Source organism: Selaginella moellendorffii, unplaced genomic scaffold (assembly GCF_000143415.4).
Source record: "Selaginella moellendorffii unplaced genomic scaffold, v1.0 SELMOscaffold_34, whole genome shotgun sequence".
In the NCBI taxonomy this organism is placed as follows: Eukaryota; Viridiplantae; Streptophyta; class Lycopodiopsida; order Selaginellales; family Selaginellaceae; genus Selaginella; species Selaginella moellendorffii.
In genome coordinates this window covers 803344-824923 of record NW_003314295.1, presented here as the reverse complement: position 1 = coordinate 824923, position 21580 = coordinate 803344, and the positions used below count along the sequence as shown (strand labels likewise).

The following is a 21580-nucleotide window of genomic DNA, read 5'->3' as shown; positions in this document are numbered from 1 at the left end:
ACTTAAAAGGATATGCTCTCGGGATCTAGGGTTCTTGGGTAGCGCAGCATAATGTGGGGTGGGAAGCAAGGCTATGACTACGACATCGAGAGCGGCGGTTTGTATCCGGGGCTCTCCGCCGACGACAGCACGCTGCGCTGGGGCTTCATCCGCAAGGTCTATGGAATTCTCACCACGCAGATCGTGCTCACCGCCATCGTCGCCAGCGTCGTCGTCTTCTCGCGCCCGGTGGCGATGTTCTTCGTCACCACGCCCGGATTGCCGATCTTCCTGGCCTTCCTGCCTCTGATCCGTGAGTTTTCGGGAAATATTTCGCCAGGTTTTCGAGTGATTTGATTCCTGTGTTTCCACAGTTTTGTGCGTGATTCATCCCTATCGCCAGAGCCATCCCATCAATCTCATCTTGCTGGGGATCTTCACGGTGTGCCTGAGCTTGCCGGTTGGAATTTCGTGCGCGTTCACGCGAGGTAAGTTCTCGAAAGTTCTAGAACTTGGATTTCTCACAGCTTAGCTTAAAAAAATTGGCACAGGGGACATCGTGTTGGAAGCTTTGATCCTCACGGCCGCCATTGGATTTGGGCTCACTGCCTACACATACTGGGCTGCAAAGCGGGGCCAGGACTTTAGCTTCTTGGGGCCATTTCTCTTCGTGGCTGTGATCATCCTCATCTTGTGGGGACTCATTCAGGTACTTGGTCGATGCTTTTGATCGAATTTCTTTCCTTTCTCACGCGTTTTCCTTGCAGTCGTTCTTCCCGATTACCAGTCTCGGCACGAGCATCTACGCCGGGATTGGAGCGCTGATTTTCAGCGCCTATATCGTCTACGACACGGACAATCTCATCAAGCGCTTCGACTACGACGACTACGTCTGGGCTTCCATCGCACTCTACCTCGACATCCTCAATCTCTTCCTCGCATTGCTCCAGCTTCTCCGGCAAAGCGATTGAAAGCGTGTAGTGTAAATAATACTGTCTTTGAGAAAATGAAACTCTTTTAGTGAGCATATGCAAAGACGGGCAAATGAGGCAAAGGTTTTGTTTGAAGATGCGTTTGCCACAGCTCTCAAAGCTTGTGGGGCGTCCAAAGACATTGCAAGAGGCCGCGATCTCCATGGCCAAATTGTGGCCAGTGGTCACAAATCAAATGCGTACCTGGCCAATATGCTTGTTAACCTGTACGGCAAATGCGGGCAAGTGCGAGAAGCCAAGATGGTCTTTGACGGGATTGAAGCCCCAAACATATGTTCTTGGAATATCCTAGTCGCGGCATATGCCCAAAACGGGCATCTGTATCAGGCAAAGCATCTGTTTGATTCCATGCGTCGCAAAAACGTAGTGACATGGACGACGATGGTATCTGCGTTTTGTGAACACGGGTCTCTAGACAACGCAAGCGACTATTTATACCGAATGCCGGAGTGGCACGTCATAGCCTGGAACTCAATGCTCACAGTATATGCCAGGTGCGGGTATCTGGAACAGGCGATAAAACTGTTTGAGAATATGCCACACCCGAGCACTGCAACGTGGAATCTCATGATGCTCATATATTCCCAAGCCGGGCTCCCATTGGAGGCCAAATTCACGTTTGACAGGATGTCCGAACGAAACGTGGTGAGTTGGACGACCATCCTTGCCACCTGTGCGCAAAGGGGCTACGTGGACATCGCGGTGCAGCTCTTCCAGCGAATGCCAGCGCGGAATGTGGTGACGTGGAACTCTCTGGCCATTGGCTATGATCATTCCGGACACGTCAAACTCGTGGAGGAGATTTTCCTGCAGATGCCGCAGAGAACGACGGTGTCGTGGAACGCGCTCCTCCACGCGGTTTACCAGCATGGCTCTCCCTGCCACGTGGAAGTTATATTCGCTAGGATGCCTTCGTACGATTCTCTTGCTTGGAATACAATGTTGACGGCATATGCCCAAGGCGGGGATATGCTCTCGGCTACAATTTTGCTCCAGAAGATGCCACACAGGGATCTTGTGTCGAGCAACATTATCATCCAAGCTTTTGCATATAATGGATGTTTAGACGAATCTACTTCCGTATTTCTTACGATGCCACAAAAAAATGTCATTACTTGGAATACTATGATTACAGTTTATGCCCAAAGAGGGGATACTCAGAAAGCAAAGATACTCTTTGATCGGATGCCACAGTGGGATATTCTGTCGAGTAACGCAATGATACAGGTCTTGGCGCATGGAGGTCGGGTAACTGAGTCAAAGATAATCTTTGAGTCGATGCCCGATACCAATGTTGCGACTTGGACTTGCATGATTTCTGCAAATGCCGGAGTTGGGAATCTCGAGGAGATGTGGAGATTGTTTTCTCTTGTGGAGCAGAAAGATATTGTTTGCTGGAATGCTCTAGTTGGTGGACTTGTTACCGCAATGCAAACCTTCAAAGCAAAAGAGGCTTTGGATAGAATGCCGAGTTGGAATGTCGTGGCGTTGAACACTGTAATGTCAGCCTATGCCCGAGATGGGTATCTGACAGATGCGAAGAGAATGTTCCTCTCGATGCCTTTCCGCGATCACCTTGCATGGTGTGTTCTTCTGACTGGCTATGGCGAATGTGGTGAACTTTTAAACTCAATTCAAGCCTTCAATCGAATGCCCTTGCACGACGTAGTGTCATGGAACGTTATGATCTCAGTCTATGCCCTTAATGGGTGTCTTGTGCAAGCAAAGAGTATATTTGACAGAATTCTCGAACACAATCTTTCATCGTGCACTACAATGATGGTTGCATTTTCCGTAAATGGTCATGTAAGCTGCGCCCGTGAAGTGTTCGAAAATATGCCATGGAAAGACCAGCGGTCGTGGACGGCCTTGATCGCAGTACTTGCCAGAAACGGCCATATGCAAGATGCGATTAATGCGTTTCAGGCCATGAATCTCGAAGGGATTTTACCGGACGAGATCACTTTTATCGCAATCCTGAGCGGTTGCAGCCACGCGGGGAAGATCATTGGTGCTCGAGAACACTTCCTGTTGATCCAATCAGACTTTGGGATCGACCCAATTGTGGATCACTACAGGTGCATGGTTGATCTGCTTGGGCGGGCTAAGCGGCTGGAGGAGGCCGAGAATCTTATCCAGTCCATGCCATTTCTTCCAGATGCGGTGGCATGGACAACTCTGTTAAGCGCTTGCAGGCTCCATGGAGATGTGACTCGTGGCAAGCGAGCTGCAGAGCACATACTTCGCTTAAGCAAATCTCTTGCAATTTAGTCTCTGGATCGGGTTCTTTGCACATCCAAGTCATTGTCTATAGAAGGCAAGACAACTATCACCTCCCTTTGCTGCCAGCTTCTTTATGCGATGTAGGTCTCGATCACCTTGTTGGCAATGAATGTCATAAACCTGGCATTTTTTGCTGGAACTTGTGTCTATATTTTATGGTGTCACATTAGCTTGCCACCCGGCTAAGATTTGGAAGCGACACTTCATCTCAGACAATTCTCATTCACGTTCTCCCTAGTCAATTCTTCAGGAAAAGAACAAAAACTGTGACATTCTGGCCAACTGGTACATTATGATTCTATTGGCTTTGTTTGCTAGTCTTGGTTCAAAATAAATTCCGGCTTCGGGGCCCTGCATATGCATTCGCATTCCAACTCCTGCATTGCCTCTCAGCCAGCCATCCAGTCTCTACAAGATGAAGGCCGTCTTCGTGGCATTGGTGATTTCATGTCTTGTGGTTTGCAGTCTCGGGGATGATGGAGCTGCTGAGTTTGTTGTTCGTCAAGCAAACCAAGGTTCTTTTGATGCATTTGACATGGTGTTCTATGGGACTCTTGCCAACATCTCTTCTTTGCTTGTTGTTGTTGCTGCTGCACAAGATCGATGCAGGTGAGGAAGTTCGAATTGATCACATGTTTGTGCTACTATAGCCTTTCGTTTGGTGTTGCTCCAGGTGGTGGCTCCGTGGTATTCTGCCATGCCGAGGTGAAACTCTTGAATTTAACAGCAACAGTAATCTCACGTACTGAAACTTTTACGTAAATTTACAGTTGAAGCAGGTGCCATATACCAACTTGTGCTTTCTTTTCTATGGTTTTTCAGGCTTAACTGTTTTATTTTTCTTTCATGTTTCTGTCAGGACCGCCCACGCCACCAGGTTTCTCTGGCCAACTTTTCATGCTTCCACGATTTGTACCATGAACTTTTGATAGAGTTTTGCTGTTTACAGGATGCACGGAAAGTCCCAGTTCAAGCCCAGCACCAAGCCCATCTCCAAAGACGAGCCCAACACCAAGCCCTTCTCCAAAGACCAGCCCCGCTCCAAGTCCCAATCCTCCAAACACCAGCCCCGCTCTAAGCCCATCACCTCCAAAGACCAGCCCCGCTCCAAGCCCATTACCTCCAAAGACCTGCCTCGCTCCAAGCCCATCTCCTCCACAGACCAGCCCCGCTCCAAGTCCAACTCCGAAGGCCACTCCCAAGGCATCAGGTGCTACAGTATAGACTTTCCAATCTTTTCTGTGCAAACGCTCTTCTTTTCATTCGTTCAGGAGGGTAAGATCATCACGCTGCGACTCCATAAGCACACGGCATGACTCCACGGAATAAGCCAGTGCGTCTCAGGGGACCTTAATCTACGGCTCTCATAACTTTAAAGAGCTTTGTATTTGTATTGTGTTGTTATTGTCCTGAGAATAAAAGAATGCCTAGAACTTTGGTCTTTATGAGTCCACGGAATAAGCCAGTGCGTCTTAGGGGACCTTAATCTACGGCTCTCATGACTTTAAAAGAGCTTTGTATTGTATTGTCCAAAACTTGTACACTTGGTCTTCGGTGCAACCCATGCTCTTCAAGAGACCTGTCAACTGTTGAGAAGGAAGAGTGGAATCAGGGAAGCTCGCGTGTTGGAATAGATATCTCCGTAAAATGCTTACTTGTCCTTGTGATTTGTCTGGTGCTTTATCGCCGGAGATGTGGTTCATGAGGCCTGGAGGCCTGCACACCTGTTGGAAATTGTGTCAATGGGGAACTAAGTAACGAGCAGCGAATGAGCTTCAAACCACGATGAGCTTGCCGTCCGAGGGAGGTGGTAGTCCCTTCACCAGGATGTCTTTCGTGATGAAGCCGGATCCTCCTCCCCAGTAACGCGTTGGCTTATCGACAACATAGAAAACCTGTAAACATGCGTCAGTTTTCCTTGGAAACGCCAGAGTGGAAGTCTGATAGTCTCAAACAGGCCTTGAAGTTTGGATGCTTTTCAGCGAGTTTGTCGAGCTCGTTCTTGAGTAGAATGTCGTCCGGGGTCAAGTTGGCATAGATCAACGAGACCTGATCGGAGGAAATGCCGCAGCAACATTACGAGGACACATTTTTCCTGGAGACAAACCTGTGTTTTATCTTCTGGATTTTTTAAGATCTTGTTAAGCACTTGACACATCGGTGTGATCCCGGTACCTCCTGCAATCTAAACGACAGTAAAGTGACGCAGAGAACTCAAAGATATACCATCCCAATACGTGCTTTCATGTTGGCGCTGTATGGGAGCTTGCTGTGGATCTTCCTTGTAAAACTACAGACGGAAAGAAATGTAGTAAACTACACGTACCCTTTCATTTCCAAAGTGCCGAAGAGCGGCAAAATATTTGCTAAGTGCATGGTTGGTCCCGACCGCGTTCGGCCGGAATCCCGACTGCCACCGAACGCGGTCGAACAGCTCCGTTTGGTGATTCCATTCGGCGAAAAAAATGGTGATCGCGCTCACAAGGGCTAGATTTCTGATGCTGCTGCGGCTATTGCCATCGTCACTGCATTTCCACTGCTTTGCTGTTCTCCTGCTGCTATGGAGCAATCCATCCATCCACGAATGCCCAGCCTAGCAAGCTTACATCAAATCTGACCAAGAGGGCTATAGCCTATAGGAGCTGCGTCCATACCGAGCTCTACAGAGTGACACTCTCCAGTCAGTTGGCCTCCACTTTCGATTGAGCGTGGAGTAGCTTGCTGAGGCCTTGCAAATTGCCTAGTCCACATGCTTGAAATTTTTGCCCTAAAATGGAAATTGTGATTTCAGAGATTTGATTCTAGAGATTAGATTTGATCTAATGTTTTGTTTTGGTTTGGTTTGGTTTAATGCTTTGGTTTTCCTACTTTTATTAATGTGGTTTTACTAAAAATGTTATTTTTTTATAAAAAAAAATTGTGAACCGTTCGGCCACTTGGCATTTTTATAGCTGGTCGATAACCACGGTCGGCCAGTCAGCCAGTCGGCATTCGGAATAGTCGGGACTAACCTTGGGTAAGTCTACAAAAGAAATATATTTTCCATTGTCAACTGAGAAAGCATGCAAATGCTGAAAACAATACCTTGACAAGTAAATCAAGGTGACCATGAATAGATGGATCACTTATGGGTGTATATTTGTCAGCATGAAGCATGAGTTACAGTGATTCCAAGTGTAAGACAATTTTACATATGGTCTGATGATCACATTTGGCTTCCCATCCTTTTTTGTAGCCCTGCAAAGCAAAGAAAAATTCAAGTATCTTCATCATGAGGTTTGGAAGCTCTGTTACTTTGTCAAGAGGCATGAAGCAACTTGCACATCGTCATCCAAGGCAAACCTGGACAATAAAGAATATCAACGCATCATCTTGTTTTCCATTTTTTCTTTCATCTTGCCTGTAACGTCTCGTGTTGTGAGTCACAGGCTTTGCTTCTAAGAGTCAAAACTTTCGCCATTCGTTCGGATCCAATGCTGGACGGACAATCCACAACTAAAACCTAGAACTTTCGAGCAAAAAGCAAAGCATGAACCAAAATCCCCAGCGTCACTACGAGCGGTCTTTGCAGAATCCACAAGAAAAAGATGAGCAGCAGAATGCTACAAGAAAAGATCTCACCTTGCTCTTCCAGGTCGAGTAGATCGTCGCCACTGCTGCCAAAATCGCCGCTTCAGTCACTGTGGCAGCGGCTCCAGTCCACTGATTGGCACCAGATCTGGTGGCCTCAACTCCGCTGTGGAATCCACTCCACTGCTGGTATGTTCACATACGAGTTTGATTTGCAATTCAAGATCCCCGTGACTTACCCCACCACCACTCCAGAGCTAGAGCTCCCGGAACTGGACGGGAAGGTAGAGATGCTCAATCTCTAGCTCATTATCAAGGAAAATTTCTTACCTTCTTCTCTCTTGTATAGGGGTGGAAAGATTTGTTTGACAATCCATTTCAAACCTTTAAAACTGATTTTTCATTATTGTTTGATTTGTTTAATTTGCTCTATGCTAGTTCTAGATTTGGTGTTGCATATGTGCTTTGCTTGTGGCTAGCAGCAAAAGTTCCTCACCTTGTTGAAATTGGGATGATTATTCATAAGGATAATGTTAGGTGTTGTAATCTACTATTTTTTTTAAAAAAATTATTACTAAAGTAGTGTAAAAGTAAAAATTATCCAGTATTTAAATTATTTTTAAATGTAAATTATTTAAAAATATTTTAATAACCAGGAAAAAAATTAATTGATATATGATATATTTATCATTAGACCATCATAAATAAAAATAATCAATTATTGGTTGTGGCTAAATATTTAATTTTTTGATTACTTTAAATATAAATTGTAAAAAATAAAATTATTTTTACCTATTCTACAAATCTTAATAGTTATTAAAAGTATTTTATTATTTTTAGATACTCCAAAGCATGTAATTCATTTTCAAATGAGTTTGGATAAATTATTTATTGTAGTGAGAAGACTGATCTCCTCCAAATTTAAAGTTGTTCAAATTAAGATATTTATAAAATAATAAAAATACAATATTATTTATTATTTATATTTTCTTTACAAATTTAAATATTTACAAATTAATTTTATTATTAAAATAATATTCTAAGTGTGAGTGCATGGAATCACATAATTATAAAATTAATAAAAATTTAAAGACTGTTCTCTCATTATGAGAACTATATAAAAATATATAATTAAAAATAAATAAACAAAAGTAATTTATTATTATCATTAAAACTATTTTTGTGGATAGTAAGTATGCAGTTTGAAATTTAATAAAAATAAATCATTTAATCATTTGTTCATTTTGATCATTTTAAAGATTTAAGAGAAAACATTTAATGTGGTTGCTAGGTATTGCAAAGAAAAATTCCTACTTAAAAATTATTAAATATGAAAATATTTATAATTATATGAATATATCATTTTAATTAATGTTTAGTTGTATTTAATATTCGTGTTTATAAGAGAGAGTTTTAAATAAATATGTTTTAAATGTGTTCTTCTTTACCTAATTTTATGTCAATTCTTCAAAGTATTGTAATGGAAATTAAGTGTATGAACTAACTACAGGAATATTCCAAGAATTATTTATAGCTTAAAGTTAGCCTAAGGTTTGCTCTTTGTGCATTTCATTAGTAACATTCTTTTCAAGATGGAAATGAGCAAAATATACATCTTGATGAGGTGTATAGCTTTAGTAATGATGGCCATGACAAAAAGGAAGAGACTCTTGATGATGTCATTGTGTAGCAAGAATGCTAAACTATTAAAGCTCAAAGCAAGATTTCATCAATTTCATTAAGGTTATTTCATATTGATGCTTAAAGGTTGAATCAATCTTATGTTCATGATTACCATTGGTATATTAAACATGCCAAGGATTATGGTATTATGGAATGGAAGTCGCCATTAGATATTTATGATAACAAAAAGGTTGATTGTTAGTTAGACTAATGGAAAAGTTGTTAATCATACAATTCTTGTAAAGACAAGGTGAAGATTGTTTTTTTATGACGAAGCTTACACATGCTTCTTTGTGGGGTGGAAGAACTACATCAAAGTTAATCTAAAATCAATTTTTTGGAGTGATTTGACAAAAGCTTTTTGCACTTCATTTATTGAAGAGGTTAATCACTAAAGATCAAGTAGAGCACTTTTATCTTTAAATGTGTATGCCTGCAAGTTTTGTGATCTTTGCATTCTTATGGGCACCTATAATAAGCTATTAAAGGTGCAATGTTTAATTCTATTAAAGGTGCAATATTTCATTAAAGGTTTAAGCTTATTAGATGTGTAATAAAAGGTCAAGAATGATTTTCCATGAATGTTAATTGATGCTATTAGATCTTTTTGTCAAAACTGTCAATCAACTATGGTCAATGGGATGGTCAATAGGGTAGTCAACGTGATGACCAACTAACCAATGCTTCACATTTAGGGAAGAAATGACCATTGCTATGTTGTGGCTTAAAGAAAGGAGATGGCAATGAGGCTAAGAAACTTTGTTTAATCTAATGGAAGAAAGGCAAAATAAAGGGTAATTATTTTCATTGCCACAAGGTTGAACATCAAAACAAGGATTATCCTTTTCTGAAGGGTTTAAAGAATGTTAAGATGAATATCATGGAATCCATCATGGATACAACTCAAGTGTCTGATTGTGAGACACAAATCCCTAAGCCCTAAACTAGAGCCGAAAGGGTGCCACATGGTAATGGTCAAAGTGGAAGTTCAACAAGTGTAATATGTTTAGACCAAAAGCTCTAACTTGGAAAGTCAAGAGCAGAAGTGGAACTCCAAATAAAATGCTCAAGGAATGAGTATAAAGCAATTGGTGAATAAATCTCTAAAAAAGGACACAAAAAAGAGTCTAAGAAGGAGTTCAAGATGGAGTCCGAGAAGAAGTTTGAAATGGAGTTTAAGATGAAGTTTGAGAAGGAATCTGAGATAGGGACCAAGACTAGAATTGAGATTGAGACCAAGACTGAGATTGAGACTAAGACCAAGTATGAGTCCAAGTCCGAGTTTAAGTTTGAGTCCAAATCCAAGTTTAAGGGTGAAAGCCCAAAGCAATAATTTCTCAAACCCTAAGGGGTTTGGTGAGCTTCAAAAGGATAGTAGGGGGGAGGACTCTAGTGGAACCAATTTGGCCAGAAAAGGGCAGTGTGATAAAAAACAACTATACCCACGTGGTGGGTGATGATATAACCATTGAAGAGTCTAAGGCTAGATAACTTGGTGAAGTGTTCAAGAGTTGACTCTAGCCCTTCTAGGAGATTGAATAATCAATGCTTCTAATCCAAGTGTAGGTGGCATTATCTATTTAGATACCTAATATGGCTTATCAGAACCTCACTTTAGCCACATGGTTTGGGCACATAAGGGTAGAAGCTGCAGAGAGTACCTATAAGATTTGCATATGGCCATAATGTTTCAAAATGTCCTAGACTATGGAAAGGAAGAGGAGCAATCCTCTTGTATAGTGACTAAAGATATGGTCACATGGTGAAAAAGTCCCAAAAATCAATGGGATTTAGCGGTTGGGCATTTAGGCTTTGATATAGTGGTAGTGTTAGTAAGCACACCCATGGATGGAAAAGGACTTGGTGAATACTGAAGAAGGGATGGGGAAGGGTGTTCTCTATGTCTTCGGGCATCCTAAGGATGCTAAAGTGTGGTCTAGGGATGACCACTTATGATGCATTCTTTAAAAGGGAAGGGGGGGGGTGGGGCACATTGTCAGTAGTTAGGTCAGGCAAGACCAACCTGAAACATAATCTAACTCCCACTTACGTGCCTATCTTTGTTTTGCATCTGGTAGTGGTTCAAGGCCCTAAAACTTGAATTCTGCTCTGCTACCTTTGGATATGTGAAAGAAATAGAGTATCACTATTATCTGTCTCAACAATTAATTATTGCTTTGGAGTTGGTGAAATGCACGCATAAGATTTTTGTGGTGTACCCATTTCTTTCTAATATGATCATATCTAATTTGGAATACATTTGTAGGCATAGGGCTCGTATTAATTGCATTCAAAAGGAGTTTCGTGATGTATTTCCAGATGAATTGCCTGATGGTTTGCCCCATCTAACGTAGCATAAGATTGACTTGGCTCCTAGAGCTACTCCTTATCACCAAAAATTGACTCTTCCTAGTCCTCTTGAAGATGAAATCAATAGGCAACTTTCTGAGTACCTTCAAAAGAGGTGGTTATGGATAAGCAAGTCTTCTTACACTGCTTTAGTGGTGATGGTCAAAAAGAAAGAGTACATTGCTTTTCTATATGAACTAAAACGGTTAAGGGCTTGAATGGTGAAGAATATGTTGCATATTGATGATTTGCTCAATTGTCTTTATGGTGCTCAATATTTTATAAAGATTGATTTGAAGCAAAAGTATTATCAAATCCATTTGGTTTGACAAATGTTCCTACAACTTTTCAAAGGTTGATAAATTAAGTTTTACAACTTTATTTAGGGAAGTTTGTGATTGACTACTTTAATATCCTAGTTTTCAGCTTTACAGCAGAAGAACATAAGATGTATGTGTGAAGTGTTTTACATTTTTTGAGCGACAACAAGTTATACTCAAAGTTATCCAAGTGTGAGTTTTTCTTGGAGGAAATTGGATATCTCGGGCATTTGATTTTAGTGCATGGTATAAGAGATGATCCCACAAAGATCCAAGTCATGGTTGATTGGTCTATACCTTTGATAATGCATGATTTAAGTTTGATACCACACAATAAAATTGGCTTACTTGAGATAAGGCGTTGTATCCTATGATTTCTGTTGTGAATAAATGGCAATATTATTTATATAGATCATACTTCCATATAGATCCAAACTATCAATCTCTCCAATATTTTAGTCATCAAAAAGATCTTTAAGACCATTTTTACTGGTTGGCAAGAGTTCCTATAAGACATGTTTGTGGAGATTTGGTACAAGTATGGTGGTGACAATAAGATGGCTAATGCATTATTCAAGATAATGAATTCTATTTCATTCATGAAGCTATCTAGCAATCTTTTGAATGAGTTTAAGGAGTTTACTGATTTCAACTTCTTCATCACTGATATTAACATGAAGGTTTTATTGAGGGATGCCTCTATACATTTAAAGGGTGACAAGGTTATATCATTCAAGATATGAAATGAAATCTTGGTAAAGAAGGGACATACTCATTAAATAGATTTTGGTTGATAAGTGTTAGGCATTTAGGGGAAGTTTGTTGGCCTCTATCATCCTCTATATATACTCGAAAATGATTGGGATAACATCTCAATATAATTTACCACTCATTTGCCCAAGATTTTTCAAGGAAATAATATTATTTGGTAGTTATAGATTGTTTGACAAAGATAGCTCACTTCTTCCTAGTAAAGTTAACAATTAAAACTACTAAACTTGTTTAGTTGTTTGTAGACTAGTTATTTAGTCTATATGGTTTGTTATGTGATATTGTGATTAATCAGAATCCTAAGTTCACATTTAAATTTTAGAAATGGTCTTCGAGAAGTTAGAGATTAAGTTGAGCATGAGTAGTGGTGAGCATCCACATTTAGATGGGCAGATAAAGTGCATGAATCAGCTGTTGAAAGATGTATTGAGGTTTTTTATAAGAAACTTAACTCAACAAAGAGTATAGGAGAAGTATTTGCTTTTGCTCCAATTTGCTCACAATAGTGTTTATAATTGATATTATAGTTACAAACATGAATATAGAACACGAACATAAGTTTTAGATTTCATGAACCTGACTATAGAACACGATCAATAGCTCATGAATATTCTAGTGGATATTCTAAGAATATTCTATTTTTAATTCTAAGAATATGCTACTTTTTATTATATATAAACTACTCAAAAATCCTACAAATCATCATTATCTTCAACCTTATAATCTTTAATATCATCTCCATCTTCTTCTTCCTCTTCCTCTTCCTCTTCCTCTCCTTACTTAAATTTGTCTTCTAGATAAGGAACTATCTCTAGTACATTGTAGCTCACAAATTTGTTATAGTCACAATCATTTTTGCAGATTAACAACCTCTATCTTGTCCATAATAAGTTTATTTTTCTTCTTTGAAGACACGTGCTCAAACAATCTCTCCACTAAGGATGACAAACATTAGAATTCGAATGGCCAACTTTTGAAGTGCTGGAATTTCATAACTATAATACTCTCACCAACATACAAGTCTTTTTTTAATGCGATCAGATTTAGTATCAATCGAGTTCCTGTCCTCCTATAAGTTAAAAGCTCATCCCATATCACATCCCTCTCACTGGATGTAAACATGGCAATAGATAAGCATTTCAATCTCAAGTCTTCGATTGAATGCCCTTGCACAACATAGTGTCCTGGAACGCTATAATCTCAGTCTATGCCTTTAATGGGTGTCTTATGCAAGAGAAGAGTATATTTAACAGAATTCTGGAGCACAATCTTTCATCATGCACTACAATGATGGTTGCATTTTCCGTAAATGGTCATGTAAGCTGCCGCTGTGAAGTGTTTGAAAATATGCCATGGAAAGACTAGCGGTCGTGGACGGCCTTAATCGCAGTACTTGCCAGAAACAGCCATATGCAAGATGCGATTAATGTGTTTCAGGCCATGAATCTCGAAGGGATTTCACCAGACGAGATCACTTTTATCGCAATCCTGAGCGGTTGCAGCCACGCGGGGAAGATCATTGATGCTCGAGAACACTTGCTGTTGATCCAATCAGACTTTGGGATCGACCCATCACTACAGGTGCATGGTTGATCTGCTTGGGCGGGCTAAGCGGCTGGAGGAGGCCGAGAATCTCATCCAGTCCATGCCATTTCTTCCAGATGCGGTGGCATGGACAACTCTGTTGGATGTGACTCGTGGCAAACGACTGCAGAGCACATACTTCGCTTTAACAAATTTCTTGCAATTTAGTCTCTGGATCGGTTTCTTTGCCATCCTATAAAATAGGCTAGACAACTATCCGCCAGCTTCTTTATGCGCTTTGGGTCATATCACCTTGTTCGTACACCTGGCAGAACTTGTGTCTATTGTTGCCACCCAGCTAAGATTTGGAAGGGACACTTCACGTCAGACAATTCTCTTTCACGTTCTCCCTTGTCAATTCTTTGGGAAAATAACAAAAACTGAGATTCTGCCCGGTACATTGTGATTCCAGTGGCTTTGTTTGCTAGCCTTGGTTCGAAATAAATTCCGGCTTCGGGGCACTGCATATGCATTCGCATTTACCTCCTACATTGCCTCTCAACCAGCCATCCAGTGTCTCTACAAGATGAAGGCCGTTTTTGTGGCGTTGGTGATTTCATGTCTTGTGGTTTGCAGTCTCGGGGATGATGGAGCTGCTGAGTTTGTTGTTCGTCAAGCAAACCAAGGTTCTTTTGATGCATTTCACATGGTCTTCTATGGGACTCTTGCCAACATCTTTTCTTTGCTCCTTGTTGCTGCAGTACAAGATCGATGCAGGTGAAAGTTCGAATTCAAGTTTGTGCTACTATAGCCTTTGATTTGGTTTTGTTGCTCCAGGTGCTGGCTCCGTGGTACGACGCCATGCCCAGGTGAAACTCTTGAATTTAACAGCAAGATTAATATCACGTACTGAAACTTTTTACGTAAATTTCAAGCAGGTGCCATATACATACCAACTTCTGCTTTCTTTTCTATGGTTTTTCAGGCTTAACTGTTTTATTTTTCTTTCATGTTTCTGTCAGGACCGCCCCCACCAGGTTTGTCTGGCCAACTTTTCATGCTTCCACGATTTGTACCATGAACTTGATAGAGTTTTGCTGTTAACAGGATGCACGGAAAGTCCCAGTTCAAGCCCAAAGGCGAGTCCAACTCCAAAGACCAGCCCAACACCAAGCCCATCTCCAAAGACGAGCCCAACACCAAGCCCATCTCCAAAGACCAGCCCCGCTCCAAGTCCAACTCCTCCAAAGACCAGCCCCGCTCCAAGCCCATCTCCTCCAAAGACCAGCCCCGCTCCAAGCCCAACTCCGAAGGCCACTCCCAAGGCATCAGGTGCTACAGTATAGACTTTCCACTCTTTTCTGTGCAAACGCTCTTCTTTTCATTCTTTCAGGAGGGAAAGATCATCACGCTGCGACTCCATAAGCACACGGCATGACTCCACGGAATAAGCCAGTGCGTCTCAGGGGACCTTAATCTACGGCTCTCATGACTTTAAAGAGCTTTGTATTGTATTGTGTTGTTCTTGTCCTGAGAATAAAAGAATGCCTAGAACTTGTACACTTGGTCTTCGGTGTAACCCATGCTCTTCAAGAGACCTGTCAACTGTTGAGAAGGAAGAGTGGAATCAGGGAAGCTCGCGTGTTGGAATAGATATCTCTGTAAAATGGTTACTTGTCCTTGTGATTTGTCTGGTGCTTTATCGCTGGAGATGTGGCTCATGAGGCCTGGAGGCCTGCACACCTGTTGGAAATGGTGTCAATGGGGAACTAAGTAACGAGCAGCAAATGAGCTTCAAACCATGATGAGATTGCCGTCTGAAGGAGGTGGTAGTCCCTTCACCAGGTCTTTTGTGATGAAGCCGGATCCTTATCGCATTGGCTTATTGGCAACATAGAAAACCTGTAAACATGCATCAGTTTTCTTTGGAAACACAAGAAGTCTGATAGTCTCAAACAGGACCTTGAAGTTTGGATGTTTTCAGCAAGTTTGTCGAGCTCGTTCTTGAGTAGAATGTTGTCCAGTGTCAAGTTGGCATAAATCAACGAGACCTGATCAGAGGAAATGCTGCAGAAACATTATGAGGACACATTTTTCCTGGAGACAATCCTGTGTTTTATCTTCTGGATTTTATAAGATCTCATTAAGCACTTGGAACATCAGTGTGATCCTGGTACTTCCTGCAATCTGAACAATATCTATACCTTCTTCAATGTCTGATCAATCACTACCACCTCCTTTTAAAGAACATTGTGCATCCGACAACTTAAGGAAAGTTTTGTCACCCTTGATGATGATAATGTTCATTAGCTAATTTTTTGTCTTTATTTTGAACTTGCCTCACTTGACCTTTATAAATCTCTGAGGTTATATATAGTGATTTGAGTTGTACTTGTTCCAATGTTGCTATTGATTTAGAAGAGATATATGTTCCATTACCTCTTCAACCTACAGCTACTGCTAATAATATTAGATTATTTGATGATGAGCGACCAATTTCATTACCTTCTTCCCGGCTTAGATTTCATGTGGTTCTCATTGTTTTGTAGGTTTTGCAAGCTACAAAGTCTTGCTTTGGCAAGGGTAGTTCTATGATTTATGTATAAAAATTGCCTTGGCTTCCTGGTTTTGAGATTTCTCTCTTCCTTTGTGGAAAAGTTTGTGACATTCTTTCTGCATTGCTAAGTTCATATTACTCAAAGTTCGTGACATTCTTTGTGCATTGCTAAGTTCATATTACTTGCTAGTGGATTTCTTTTGTTTTCTTATACAACACCAATATTTACCTCAACCATGTGGAATGGGATTTCAGCCTTCACTTTCATTCTTGCTTTCATCTTCAGGTATTGAATTGCAAAGGTCAAAGGCCCTAGTCATCTTGAGCATCTAATTGTTGCTTAAATGAATCTACTTCTGTGTTTCTTAACATGCCTCAAAAACATGTCATTACTTGGAATACTATGATTACAGTATATGCCCAAATAGGGGATACTCAGGAAGAAATGATACTCTTTGATCGGATGCCACAGTGGGATATTCTGTCTAGTAACGCAACGATACAGGTCTTGGCGCATGTGGGTCAGGTAACTGAGTCAAAAATAATCTTTGAGTCGACGCCCGAGATCAATGTTGCAACTTGGACTTGCATGATTTCTGCAAATGCCGGAGTTGGGAATCTCGAGGAGATGTGGAGATTGTTTTCTCTTGTGGAGGAGAAAGATCCTGAAATGCTCTAGCTGGTGGACTTGTTACTGCAATGCAAACCTTCAAAGCAAAAGAGGCCTGGATAGAATGCCGAGTTGGAATGTCGTGGCATGGAACACCATAATGTCAGCCTGTGCATAGGATGGGTATCAAACAGACGCGAAGAGAATGTTCCTCTCGATGCCTTTCCGCGATCACCCTGCATGGTGTGTTCTTCTGACTGGCTATGGCGATTGTGGTGAATTTGACGAATCAATTTAAGCCTTCGATCGAATGCCCTTGCACGACGTAGTGTCCTGGAAAGCTATGATTTCAGTCTATTCCCTTAATGGGTGTCTTGTGCAAGAGAAGAGTATATTTGACAGAATTCTGGTGCACAATACTACAATGATGGTTGCATTTTCCGTAAGTGGTAATGTAAGCTGCGCCCGTTGAAGTGTTCGAAAACATGCCATGGAAAGACCAGCGGTCGTGGACGGCCTTGATCGCAGTACTTGCCAGAAACGGCCATATGCAAGATGCGATTAATGCGTTTCAGGCCATGAATCTCGAAGGGATTCCACCGGACGAGATCATTTTTATCGCAATCCTGAGCGGTTGCAGCCACGCGGGGAAGATCACTGATGCTCGAGAACACTTCCTGTCGATCCAATCAAACTTTGGGATCGACCCATCACTACAGGTGCATGGTTGATCTGCTTGGGCGGGCTAAGCGGCTGGAGGAGGCCGAGAATCTCATCCAGTCCATTCCATTTCTTCCAGATGCGGTGGCATGGACAACTCTGTTGAGCGCTTGCAGGCTCCATGGAGATGTGACTCGTGGCAAACGAGCTGCAGAGCACATACTTCGCTTAAAATTTCTTGCAATTTAGTCTCTGGATCGGTTTCTTTGCACATCCAAATCATTGTCTATAAACTAGGCAAGACAACTATCACGTCCCTTTGCTGTTCACCTTGTTCGTAAACCTGGCAGAACTTGTGTCTATTGTTCAGACAATTCTCTTTCACGTTCTCCCTCGTCAATTCTTTGGGAAAAAAGACAACTATCATATGCGCTTTGGGTCATATCACCTTGTTCGTAAACCTGGCAGAACTTGTGTCTATTGTTACCACCCAGCTAAGATTTGGAAGAGCTCCCTTGGCAATTCTTTGGGAAAATAAAAAAGTGAGATTCTGCCCGGTACATTGTGATTCCAGTGGCTTTGTTTGCTAGCCTTGGTTCGAAATAAATTCCGGCTTCGGGGCCCTGCATATGCATTCGCATTTTACCTCCTGCATTGGCTCTCAGCCAGCCATCCAGTGTCTCTACAAGATGAAGGCCGTCTTTGTGGCGTTGGTGATTTCATGTCTTGTGGTTTGCAGTCTTGGGGATGATGGAGCTGCTGAGTTTGTTGTTCGTCAAGCAAACCAAGGTTCTTTTGATGCATTTCACATGGTCTTCTATGGGACTCTTGCCAACATCTTTTCTTTGCTTGTTGTTGCTGCAGCACAAGATCGATGCAGGTGAAAGTTCGAATTCAAGTTTGTGCTACTATAGCCTTTGATTTGGTTTTGTTGCTCCAGGTGCTGGCTCCGTGGTACGACGCCATGCCCAGGTGAAACTCTTGAATTTAACAGCAAGATTAATATCACGTACTGAAACTTTTTACGTAAATTTCAAGCAGGTGCCATATACATACCAACTTCTGCTTTCTTTTCTATGGTTTTTCAGGCTTAACTGTTTTATTTTTCTTTCATGTTTCTGTCAGGACCGCCCCCACCAGGTTTGTCTGGCCAACTTTTCATGCTTCCACGATTTGTACCATGAACTTGATAGAGTTTTGCTGTTAACAGGATGCACGGAAAGTCCCAGTTCAAGCCCAAAGGCGAGTCCAACTCCAAAGACCAGCCCAACACCAAGCCCATCTCCAAAGACGAGCCCAACACCAAGCCCATCTCCAAAGACCAGCCCCGCTCCAAGCCCATCACCTCCAAAGACCAGCCCCGCTCCAAATCCAACTCCAAAGGCCAGTCCCAAGGCATCAGGTGCTACAGTATAGACTTTCCACTCTTTTCTGTGCAAACGCTCTTCTTTTCATTCGTTCAGGAGGGAAAGATCATCACTCTGCGACTCCATAAGCACACGGCATGACTCCACGGAATAAGCCAGTGCGTCTCAGGGGACCTTAATCTACGGCTCTCATGACTTTAAAGAGCTTTGTATTGTATTGTGTTGTTCTTGTCCTGAGAATAAAAGAATGCCTAGAACTTGTACACTTGGTCTTCGGTGTAACCCATGCTCTTCAAGAGACCTGTCAACTGTTGAGAAGGAAGAGTGGAATCAGGGAAGCTCGCGTGTTGGAATAGATATCTCTGTAAAATGCTTACTTCTCCTTGTAATTTGTCTGGTGCTTTATCGCCGGAGATGTGGTTCATGAGGCCCGGAGGCCCGCACACCTGTTGGAAATTGTGTCAATGGGGAACTAAGTAACAACGAGTAGCGAATAAGCTTCAAACCATGATGAGATTGCCGTCCGAAGGAGGTGGTAGTCCCTTCACCAGGATGTCTTTCGTGATGAAGCCGGATCCTCCTCCCCAGTAACGCGTTGGCTTATCGACAACATAGAAAACCTGTAAACATGCGTCAGTTTTCCTTGGAAGCACCAGAGTGGAAGTCTGATAGTCTTCAAACAGGACCTTGAAGTTTGGATGCTTTTCAGATAGTTTGTCGAGCTCGTTCTTGAGTAGAATGTCGTCCGGTGTCAAGTTGGCATAGATCAACGAGACCTGATCGGAGGAAACGCCGCAGAAACATTACGAGGACACGTTTTTCCTGGAGACAAACCTGTGTTTTATCTTCTGGATTTTTTAAGATCTCGTTAAGCACTTGAAACATCGGCGTGATCCCGGTACCTCCTGCAATCTAAACGACAGTAAAGTGACGCAGAGAACTCAAAGATATACCATGCCGATACGTTCTTTCATGTTGGCGCTGTATGGGAGCTTGGGAATAGGACTGTGGATCTTCCTTGTAAAACTACAGACGGAAAAAAATATGTAGTAAAATACACGTACCCTTTCATTTCCAAAGTGTCGCCGGGCCGAAGAGCAGCAAAATATTTGCTCATTTTTCCTTCGGGGTATGTCTACAAAGAAAATGTTTTCTTCATCGTTAGCTGAGAAAGCACGCAAATGCTGAAAACAAAGAACACAATACCTTCACAAGTAAATCAAAGTGACCGCGAACGTCTGGATCACTTATGGGCGTATATCTGTCAGCACGAAGCACGAGTTACAGTGATTCCAAGCGTAAGACAATTTTACATACGGTCTGATGATCACATTTGGCTTCCCATCCTTTTTCGTACCCATAGCAGCCCTGCAAAGCAAAGAAAAATTCACGTATCTTCGTCATGAAGTTTGGCAGCTCCGTTACTTTGTCAAGAGGCACGAAGCAACGTTAAGACCCAGTTGCGCATCGTCATCCAAGGCAAACCTGTACAAAGAACGTTAGCGCATCGTCTTGTTTTCCATTCTTTCTTTCCTCTTGCCTGTAACGTCTCGTGTTGTGAGTCACAGGCTTCGCTTCTAAGAGTCGAAACTTCCGCCATTCGTTCGGATCCAATGCTGGACGGACAATGTGAGCAAACCACGACCAAAACTTAGAACTTTCGAGCAAAAAGCAAAGCACGAACCGAAATCCCCAGCGTCGCTACGAGCGGTCTTTGCAGAATCCACAAGAAAAAGATGAGCAGCAGAATGATACAAGAAAATATCTCACCTCGCTCTTCCAGGTCGAGTAGATCGTCGCCACTGCTGCCAAAATCGCCGCTCCAGTCGCCGCGGCGGCGGCTCCAGTCCGCCGATCGGCGCCAGATCCGGCGGTCTCAGCTCCGCTGTGGAATGAAAATGCCGGGGCAGCCTTTCGAAGAGCCGATCGAGAGCGCAGCGCCAGCGCCATGAACCCTGAAAATTTGGACTCAAAGCATATTCTCGACATGAGCGTGGGCATCTAGGGTTTTTCGTCATGGAGGGCTGGGACGCTGGGACGAAGAACACCGTCGCGAAGATCCCACTGCTCAAGACCCGAGCTGGGCCTAGGGATGGCGATGCGTGGAAGCAGCGCCTCAAGGAGGAGTACCAGGTATGAATTTCCAAACGTTTCTCTCAGATTTAAAACGCATTTTTCCACCTGCGATCTCTCTCGTTTGCTCTACATTTGCGTCCTTGGTGTGTGGACCGTGTAGCGGCAGCTTGAATCGATCGAGGGAAGGAGAGAAGAATTCGTTCTAATTTCCTGGTTTGCTACTCCAGGCTTTGATCAAGTACATGGAGATGAACAAAGCGAATGATAACGATTGGTTTCGCATCTCGGCCAGTCCAGATGGGACCAAATGGAAGGGGCGATGCTGGTACATCCACAACCTTCTCAAATACGAGTTTGATTTGCAGTTCGAGATCCCCGTGACTTACCCCGCCACCGCTCCAGAGCTTGAGCTCCCGGAACTGGACGGGAAAACAGCCAAGGTAGAGACGCTCAATCTCTAGCTCATTATCAAGGAAAAATTCTTACCTTCTTCTCTCTTTTCCAGATGTATAGGGGTGGAAAGATTTGTTTGACAATCCATTTCAAACCTTTATGGGCAAAGAACTGGTAAGCTGATTTTTCCTTGTTTGATTTGTTTTAATTCGTATCTCTTTGCCAGTCCTAGATTTGGTGTTGCACATGCGCTTTGCTTGGGTCTTGGGCCTTGGCTAGCAGCAGAAGTTCCTCACCTTGTTGAAACTGGGATGATTTCTCATAAGGATAATGTATCTAATTAACATTTTCGAAATCATGCTAATCTAATGGTGTTGATGTAGTTTAATCTTGAAAGAGTTTTTCTGGTGTGAAGTTGTTTTTCTTCTCTTATATTGACTGGCTAT

The 21580-nt window shown here is 42.3% G+C and overlaps 5 protein-coding genes and 1 long non-coding RNA gene across 7 annotated transcripts; 4 read left to right on the top strand and 2 right to left on the bottom strand.

Moving 5' to 3' along the window:
• Nucleotides 1-32: 32 nt before the first annotated feature.
• LOC9655756 (BI1-like protein) lies at nt 33-1014 on the top strand. The gene is made up of 4 exons (XM_002977484.2): nt 33-292; nt 354-467; nt 531-688; nt 747-1014. The coding sequence occupies exons 1-4, from the start codon at nt 52-54 to the stop codon at nt 948-950; spliced, it is 717 nt and encodes a 238-aa protein (XP_002977530.1). The 5' UTR covers nt 33-51; the 3' UTR covers nt 951-1014.
• Nucleotides 1008-3242, top strand: LOC9655755 (pentatricopeptide repeat-containing protein At4g02750). Its single transcript, XM_024682265.1, has one exon. It carries the CDS (start codon nt 1008-1010, stop codon nt 3240-3242), a length of 2235 nt encoding a protein of 744 aa, XP_024538033.1.
• Nucleotides 3243-3582: 340 nt separating this feature from the next.
• Nucleotides 3583-18859, top strand: LOC112348907. Its single transcript, XM_024682264.1, has 14 exons — nt 3583-3863; nt 14309-14340; nt 14494-14508; nt 14579-14803; nt 16442-16554; nt 16817-16913; nt 17113-17357; nt 17669-17749; nt 17889-18087; nt 18163-18178; nt 18239-18270; nt 18424-18438; nt 18509-18700; nt 18762-18859. The coding sequence occupies exons 1-14, from the start codon at nt 3670-3672 to the stop codon at nt 18791-18793; spliced, it is 1488 nt and encodes a 495-aa protein (XP_024538032.1). The 5' UTR covers nt 3583-3669; the 3' UTR covers nt 18794-18859.
• On the bottom strand, nt 14961-15192 carry LOC112348965. The gene is made up of 2 exons (XR_002993231.1): nt 15146-15192; nt 14961-15076 (listed from the first exon to the last, which is right to left on the bottom strand). It is a non-coding gene; the product is annotated as an uncharacterized LOC112348965 (long non-coding RNA).
• Nucleotides 18858-20680, bottom strand: LOC112348959 (NADH-cytochrome b5 reductase-like protein). 2 transcript variants are annotated; one of them, XM_024682425.1, is made up of 13 exons: nt 20436-20677; nt 20350-20377; nt 20206-20281; nt 20091-20150; nt 19983-20033; nt 19872-19926; nt 19730-19800; nt 19619-19670; nt 19500-19577; nt 19352-19441; nt 19172-19285; nt 19043-19111; nt 18858-18973 (listed from the first exon to the last, which is right to left on the bottom strand). In XM_024682425.1, exons 1-13 carry the CDS (start codon nt 20664-20666, stop codon nt 18917-18919), a joined length of 1032 nt encoding a protein of 343 aa, XP_024538193.1. In that variant the 5' UTR covers nt 20667-20677; the 3' UTR covers nt 18858-18916. The 2 variants fall into 2 exon arrangements, with proteins under 2 accessions (XP_024538193.1, XP_024538192.1); XM_024682424.1 differs by having other exon boundaries at nt 19172-19441; nt 20436-20680.
• On the top strand, nt 20640-21530 carry LOC112348961 (ubiquitin-fold modifier-conjugating enzyme 1-like). Its single transcript, XM_024682426.1, has 4 exons — nt 20640-20798; nt 20969-21181; nt 21247-21308; nt 21361-21530. Exons 1-4 carry the CDS (start codon nt 20682-20684, stop codon nt 21476-21478), a joined length of 510 nt encoding a protein of 169 aa, XP_024538194.1. The 5' UTR covers nt 20640-20681; the 3' UTR covers nt 21479-21530.
• Nucleotides 21531-21580: the final 50 nt, after the last annotated feature.